This window comes from Marmota flaviventris, chromosome 3, assembly GCF_047511675.1.
Source record: "Marmota flaviventris isolate mMarFla1 chromosome 3, mMarFla1.hap1, whole genome shotgun sequence".
In the NCBI taxonomy this organism is placed as follows: Eukaryota; Metazoa; Chordata; class Mammalia; order Rodentia; family Sciuridae; genus Marmota; species Marmota flaviventris.
Genome location: NC_092500.1, coordinates 17,682,662 through 17,690,540, shown reverse-complemented (window position 1 = coordinate 17,690,540; position 7,879 = coordinate 17,682,662). Strand labels below are relative to the sequence as shown.

At 42.8% G+C, this 7,879-nt stretch overlaps 2 protein-coding genes across 6 annotated transcripts in view; one reads left to right on the top strand and one right to left on the bottom strand.

The window, feature by feature from the left end:
- Positions 1-1,042: 1,042 nt before the first annotated feature.
- On the bottom strand, positions 1,043-5,451 carry Uqcc6 (ubiquinol-cytochrome c reductase complex assembly factor 6). Of its 2 annotated transcripts, none has more exons than XM_027945197.2 (3): positions 5,332-5,451; positions 4,831-4,948; positions 1,043-1,948 (listed from the first exon to the last, which is right to left on the bottom strand). In XM_027945197.2, the coding sequence occupies exons 2-3, from the start codon at positions 4,936-4,938 to the stop codon at positions 1,844-1,846; spliced, it is 213 nt and encodes a 70-aa protein (XP_027800998.2). In that variant the 5' UTR covers positions 4,939-4,948; positions 5,332-5,451; the 3' UTR covers positions 1,043-1,843. The 2 variants fall into 2 exon arrangements, with proteins under 2 accessions (XP_027800998.2, XP_071465687.1); XM_071609586.1 differs by having other exon boundaries at positions 5,247-5,332.
- Positions 5,107-7,879, top strand: part of Tdg (thymine DNA glycosylase) — a 28,878-nt gene continuing 26,105 nt past the window's right edge. For 3 of the 4 annotated variants that reach the window (XM_071609584.1, XM_027944977.3, XM_071609583.1), the window contains exons 1-2: positions 5,107-5,242; positions 5,734-5,874. The gene's annotated coding sequence lies outside the window, so the exon portion shown is untranslated. Of the gene's footprint in view, positions 5,243-5,733; positions 5,875-7,475; positions 7,831-7,879 lie in introns of those variants that run through there. The other variant, XM_027944910.3, reaches the window with a different exon arrangement.

Sequence of the window (7,879 nt, the reverse complement as noted above, 5' to 3'; positions counted from 1 at the left end):
GAAGCAGAGAAGGCATCATATTCCCTTAGTTCTTGGTAAAAATAGGTAGTTGGTTTTAAGTTTACATTAAGGAATAAGTGAGATGGCTTGCTTTTCCCCAATGCTAGCAATGGGACTCAAGGCCCGCATATGCTAGGCTCTACTACCCAACTATACCCCATCAAATTCATTCTCCAGTAGGCACTGAGACAGTTCAATATACTGGATGTTATTAAGGCACTCCTTTGGATGGACAAGAGAGAAATGTAACGTGCAACTTTGCACAAAGCCACTCCAATTGAGGCAACCTAGTGCTGGAGGACCTCATCACTGACCACAGAGATCCATGTCATGCAGCAACTTGCTCACTGGCTAGGAAGGAGGCAAAGGAAGAATTCTGAAAAATAGTCCTGAACAAAAGCCAACTGGTCTATCAATTTTGTTCTCTATATTATAGACTCAAGAGATTGAATTTTTTTGTTGTTTGTTTTTAAAGAGGGAGAGAGAATTTTAACTTTTATTTTTTTTTAGTTATCAGCGGACACAACATCTTTGTTTGTATGTGGTGCTGAGGATCAAACCCAGGCCGCACACATGCCAGGCGAGTGCGCTACTGCCTGAGCCACATCCCCAGCCCCTAGATTGAAATATTTGTATTAATCTATTAGGGCTGACATATCTAGCAAGGTACCTATAAGTATCTTGAAACAACAGAAACTATTCTTTCAGTTCTAGAGGCCAGAAATTTAAAATTCAGGTGTCATTTGCAGGGACATGCTCTGTATAATCCCTCTTCCTAGTGGTGGTGGCCTTCAATCCTGGTGGTCCTTGGCTTACTGCACATCACTCATCTCTGTCTCTCTTGTCGTGCAGTGTTCTCCCTGTGTCTGTCTTTACATGGCATTTTCCCCTTAGGAAGGCAACAGCAGTATCAGATAAGGCTCTCACCTTAATTTGGTTGTATTAGTTTTAGTTTTAAACAAGGCCACATTGACAGGTACTAGGACTAAGATTGCAACAATTGTTCTGGGAACAATTCAACCCATAATAATGCTCATTTAAGTTTTCCAGTTATTTTTAAATATATTTTATAAGAAAAAGTAAATGACAATTTTAATCTGGTTTCTCAATTGGGGGTTAAGAACCTTATGAAAGACCATCACAAATATTACAAATTTTGTTACATACACAATTCCAAAATAATTTTAAGTATTTTGACTTAAGCCATTTTGTCCCATCATTACAGATGTCAAATACCTGTAAGAACTGAAATACAGGATACAGTGTAATAATTATATAATAGTAATAAAACTGTATAAAAAAGTAATAATACTGTAATAAAATAGTATTAACATTAATAAAAATAAGACTGTGATTCCTAACCAATTTTAGTGCATCTGTGTCAATTTTGAACTACTGACAAATTCGAAAAATGGTACTTTCCAATATTTAGAAACTAATTAACTTAGACTCCATAAGCATTCATTGCCAATATCACTTTTATTATATTTACTTTATATTTCCCATTTTACCACTGCAGTGAAGCTTATTCAGAAAAACAAACCAGAATTATAATGGCAGGACACCCTGCCATTATAATTAAGGCACAATTATATTCAAGGCTCAGTATCTTCTAAACCATGTTCAAGAAGCTGATGATGTATACTTTGGCAGTTTACAATAGAGTCTGGTCAAATATAAAAATGTCACCATATCAGTCAATATTTACTGATAATATAGTACCTCTTTCTGAAGTTGGCATTGGTAGGTACTTAAGGACAAGTAGTTTGACTCAATAAATTAAAAAAATACATATTTAAGACATTATTCTCAGAGTTCTTAGCACAGTTGTATTTTGAAATTTCTATTGCTGAGAAATTTGAGGTTCATGCTTAATGCGCTCTCTCTCTTTCAGTCCCAAAAGCTTGGTTTTGAGTTCTCCAGGCTTTGGTGGAATATCAGGTATGGTCTACAAAACAAAACAGAAAACATAGATGCCAATGCTTTCTTAGACTGTCAATTCAACATGACTTGAAAGATTTTTAATGAGTAAAATCAAAAGTTCCCTGCTTGCTACTCAATAATAAAACTTTAAGAGAACCTCTGGTTGATTTAAATTTCTTTCTAGCCCTATATTTATGATTCTATCACCCTGGCAATATCTTAAATACTAAAGGAGTCACAGAGAAACAGTGTGTATCAATTTCAATTGATAAACTCAGTCTGAGTAAAACTTTCCATATTTGGAAATTCATTCCTGCAGTATTTACTGATTCTCCACCGTATACCTGGCCCAGGAAACAGCCATTAGGGATTAATTCATTTACTCAAAAATATTAAGTGACATTTTGTGCAATGCGTAAAACAAAGAACAAAAAATACATAGAATCCCTGTCTTGGAGAAAGGTCAAGAAAAGCATGAGAAGGTGACTATTTGTTTTGGTAATAACTATATTGAGATGTAATTTATATACCGCACATTCTCCCATTTAAAGTGCATAATTCAGGGCTTGGGTGTAGCTCAGTGGTAGAGCACTTACCGATCATATGTGAAGCCCTGTGTTCAATCCCTAGCAACACACATGAAGTGTATAATTCAAAATAGTTTTTAGTGCAGTATATTTACAGAGTTGTGAGTCCATCACAATAAATTGGAGAACATTTTCATCGTCTTTAAACTCCTTAGCACCGACCCCAATTTACATTCCCACCAGTAGCGCACGTAGGTTCCGATGTCTCCACATCCTTGAAGACACCTGTTACTGTTCATTATAGTTATAGTGGTTATGAAGTGGTCTCTCATTGTGGTTTTGATTTGCATTTCTGTGATAGCTAATGATGTTGAACATCTTTTCATTTGCTTATTGGCTAAGAAGGTGACTTCTTTTTTTTTTGTGTGTGTGTGTGTGTGTGTGTGGTGCTGGGAACTGAACTCAGGGCCTTGTGCATGCATGCAAGGCAAGCACTCTACCAACTGAGCTATATCCCCAGCCCCAAGAAGGTGACTGTTGAACAAAGACATGGAGGAAGAAGAGGTAAGCAGTCCTGCAGTTATCTGTTTCAGGAGGATGAAACCACAAATGCAGACGGCTTGAGGCAGGATGTGCTTTCATTTTGGACAAAAAGCAAGGATGTTAGAATAGCTACAAAGTGTTCAACACAGGAGGAGACAGGGCAGGGGGGAAAAGGGGAGACCCCAATATAGTTTTCACTCAGATGGGAAAGTTTTTAAGAGTGACATGACCCCCCTCACACATCTGATAGAGCACTAATCTCTACGGTATATAAGAACTCAAAAAGCTAAATACCAAAAAAACAAATAACCCAATCAATAAATGGGCCAAGGACATGAACAGACACTTCTCAGAAAAGGATATTCAACAAATATATGAAAAAATGTTCATCATCTCTAGCAATTAGAGAAATGCAAATCAAAACTACTCTAAGATACCATCTGACTCCAGTCAGAATGGCAGCTATTATGAAGACAAACAACAATAAGTGTTGGCGAGGATGTGGGGAAAAGGCACACTCATACATTGCTGGGGGGACTGCAAATTGGTGCAGCCAATATGGAAAGCAGTATGGAGATTCCTTGGAAAACTGGGAATGGAACCACCATTTGACCCAGCTATCCCTCTCCTCAGTCTATACCCAAAGGACTTGAAAACAGCATATTACAGGGACACAGCCACATCAATGTTTATAGCAGCACAATTCACAATAGCTAAACTGTGGAACCAACCTAGATGCCCTTCAGTAGATGAATGGATTAAAAATGTGGCATATACACAAAATGGAATATTACTCAGCATTAAAAGAGAATACAATCATGGCATTTGCAGGTAAATGGATGGCGTTGGAGAAGATAATGCTAAACGAAGTTAGCCAATCCCAAAAACACAAATGGCGAATGTTTTCTCTGATATAAGGTGATTGACTCATAGTGTGGTACAGAGAGGGAGCATGGGAGGAATAGACGAATTATAGATAGGGCAGAGGGGTGGGAGGGAAAAGGAGGGAGCAGGGGATTAGCAATGATCGTGGAATGTGATGGACATCACACTTCTCCCTCTTTTGTATGCCTATATTCACTGATTCTTCATTCTACAAAATTTTGCTGGTCATCAGCTACATTCCAAGCTCTCAAAAGAGAACCAGATGGACAGTTCCTTTGGAGAATTTACATTCTAGTGGAACAAGCAACGACAAGAAAACGGACAAAGGAATAAATAACTGCAAATTGCAACAAGTGCTCTATGGAAACAAAGGACGGAGTGGAATAGCACAGGACGAAAGAATCCTGTCATTGCTGGAGGGGATATTTAAGCAAAGATCTTCAGATTTTATTGTAGATGTTGTTATTGGGGATTGAACTCAGGAGCCTTTAATCACTGAGCCCCAGCCCCAGCCCACCTTTATAATTTAGAGACAGGGTCTCGCTGAGTTGCTTAGGGCCTCGCGATCCTTCTGCCTCAGCCTCCCAAGGGGCTGGTATGAGATCTAAGTTTGAAGGAAAAAGAAATCACGCCAAGATTTGAAAGAAAAGCATCAGAGAGGAAAAGAAGGCTCTGTGGTAGGGATAGGGTGGGTGCATTGGAGAAGGTGCATGGAAGTCAGTGTGGCTGCAACAGAGGGAACAGGGAGGAATGGCCTGTAGTGGTAGGAACCACATTGTGGACCACAACGTGACCTCACAGGCCGTGCATAGCTCTAGGGTCAGCCAGAAGCCATCACAGGGTTTAAGGTTTGGGGCAGGTGGGATCCCAGTTTCGCTTAAGGTCCTTTTTGCTGCTGTGAGGAGCATGGAGTGGTCCAGCAAGGGGGAAAGAGGGCCCCTCCGCCACTCACCAGGTCAGGCCGGTAGTACCTGTGCACCACTTCGGCCCCCGCGAACATGGCCAGGAGGCTAGCCGCGAACATTTTCAGGTAAGTGGTCATGGGCACGCCCGCGGGCATGGTCCGAGGGCTGCACGGGGAGGGGAGAGGCAGCGTTAGAAGGCCGTCGGCTCAGGACCACACCGTGCGGGCCGCGGCGCCCGGGTTAGCGCGGAAACCAGCGGGACAGGGACGGTGCACGGAAGGGGCGGGGCCAAAACTCCCGGACTCTCTCCGTCCAGCGCCTCGGTCACAACACGAGGTCGCCCAGCGGACTAACACTCGTTCCAGGCCCAAACCCAGCCTTCAACCTTATCAACGAGAGGCGCTGGGCCAGCAGAACGCAAAGGCGGCGCTTGCACAGCAAGCGGAAGGCTGATACCAGGTACCTTTCGCGCCCCGTCAGCCTCTAGAGGGGGAAATGCAGACCGCACACCCCACTCCCCTGAGGACACGCCCCGGCAGAGACTTTACCGCGAATTGCTTAGGCGCGGGGCAGCCAAGCCGAGTGTGGGCGGAAGTGCGTCCTGGAGCCGGAGCTGACCTCAGGCTGTCAGGACCTAAAGTGTAGTGGGTGCCCTGCCGGAGGAGAAAGTGAGGGCACTGCGGGCGCCTGCGCACTTGCATGGTTCCGGCGGAAGTTAGGGGAGAACTAGTGTCCTGTATCTTAACTTCCACACCTTTCCTAGCCCGGTCTCCTAGTGCCGCATCCCCGGCTTATGTGGTGTCTCAGGTCCTTTCGCATAAGGGGAATTGCGCGCTTTTACTACTTTTAAGGAGGGTTGGAGTTTCACGCACTGAGCGATCGCGTGTTCTTACGTAAGGTCCCTGCGGAGTTAAAGGCGCTCACGGTCCATGTTTCTGGTCCTTTAATAGCTGAGATAGAGCCACGCCCAGACAACTGTTGGGAAATGGGAAACCTGAAGTCCATGTTACCCAATCCATGCATTTCAAAATTGTTGTGTGGACTGATTTTTGTCAACCAAAAAGCGCGAGAATGAATTCTGCAGGATTAAGGTGTGTATAACATGAATTGTGACTCACGCACGCATTTATTTATTTATTTATTTATTTATTTATTTATTTGGTACTGGAGATTGAACGCGGGGGCACTCGGCAACTAAGCCACATCCCCAGCCCCATTTTGTATTTTATTTAGAGACAGGGTCTCACTGAGTTGCTTAGCCCCTCGCTTTTGCTGAGGCTTCTGCCTCAGCCTCCAGAGCCACTGAGATTACAGGTGTGCACCACCGGCGTGGGGCTGATACACTCATTTATTTTTAAACAATATTATGGAGGTGTATCAGTTATTTTAAACGATACTATTGTTGCGGTTTGCCACGTATACATACATGAAGCCATTCCAACAATCCACATAAACATCCATCACCCTCAAAAGCTTGTTCCCATCCTCTCCGGAGGTTGAAGCAGGATCGCCAGTTCAAAGCCATCTTTAGCGAGGCCCTAAGCAATTCAGACCCTGTGTCTAAAATATATATATATATATATATATATATATATATATATATATATATATATATATCATACATACATACATACACACACACACACATAGGCTGACGATGTAGCTTAATGGTTCAATGCCCGGTACCAAAAAAAAAAAAAAAAAAAGTTTCTTGACTCTTTCTTATCCCTCCCTATGATACCGCGAGTTATTGGTGAGGAGTTCTGTTTCCTCACATGCTGAAGTTTGAACATTAGAGAAGCCCAGAGGCAAGCATATAAAGCAGGGTTTGTTTTAAAAGGGTAACATAGACTTCTGAGAGGGAGAAGGGGGCTATGGCTAGTATCCTGGTATCCCAAGAAGCAAGGTGTTCTGCCCTTTTTATGTCTTAAACATCCTTTGTTCTCGGGCCCTTTCCCCTTATCCCTCTCCTTCCTGCCTATGTGACTAGGCCCAGGAAATGCTGCACAGTGGGGTGGCCAAAAAGGTGGAAAACAGGTGGGCTGAAAGGGGAAGTGCAAGACAGAGCAGCCCAGGACACATTAATTAACAAGCTATGACTCCCTGTAGAGAGGGGCAATGCCTGAGACAGGTTACCCTGGCAACAGGCTGGAGCAGGGGCAGGTTTTTGATAAGGGTGGAGGTAGAGCTCTGAAATAATTAACATTTCAATCCTTCAGAGGACAGTCTCCGGACTTGATGGACTCACTCAAAATTGGCCTCCATGATCCAACCTGACTCTATTTGCCTATCAGTACTGACTGCCTGTCTAATTCTGGCTTCACCTGTGCCACACTGCTTCATTCTCTGATCAGCTTTCTGTCACCAGATTGGTTTGCACCTTCTAGAATAGTATATAAATGGAATCAAACAGCATACACTATTTTTTTATCTACCTTATTTCAGTCAGCAGGGTTGAGACTCTTCCACGTTGTTGTATGTGTCAGTAATTCCTTCCTTTTTATTGCTGAGTATATTTATACAATTGGTGTAAATATACTCAGCAATATTGGACCTTTTGGTTTCCAGTTATTCGGTTAATAGAAATGAGCCAGGGCAAATGACAGGTAGCTGATTATCAAAAAAAGGACATGGATAGATAGCCTTCCTCATCCATCCTTGCTAACACCTCCAGCAGAGGGGGAAGGATCCACTTTCCAAAACAAGTGATTACCCTCTGGGCAGCTGTTTTCCTGCTTTTGGTCACAGCAGGCAAGGTAAGAGAAGAGGGCTTGAAAAACAGAAACCTAAAATCTATAAAGGGGCAAGACACACTCCCTCCCATAGGCATCAGCTCTGAGTCCCTAGTTCTCTCCCTTGGGGTCTACTCTCTCTCTCTCCCTCCCTGCCATCCCCCACCCTTCTTTGTTCTGTATTTTAAATAAGATTTGCTTTCTATGTTTGCCTCAGTGTTTCTCAGGTGTTTAATCCTCAACACTAGGGGAACAAGGACCTGAGCCTGATTTTCAAGACTGGTCTCAGAAATAAAGCTGCTATGAACTAGTAAAGTATGTGAGGAAGACTTGTAAACTTTTGCTTCCGTTTCTTTTAGATTCT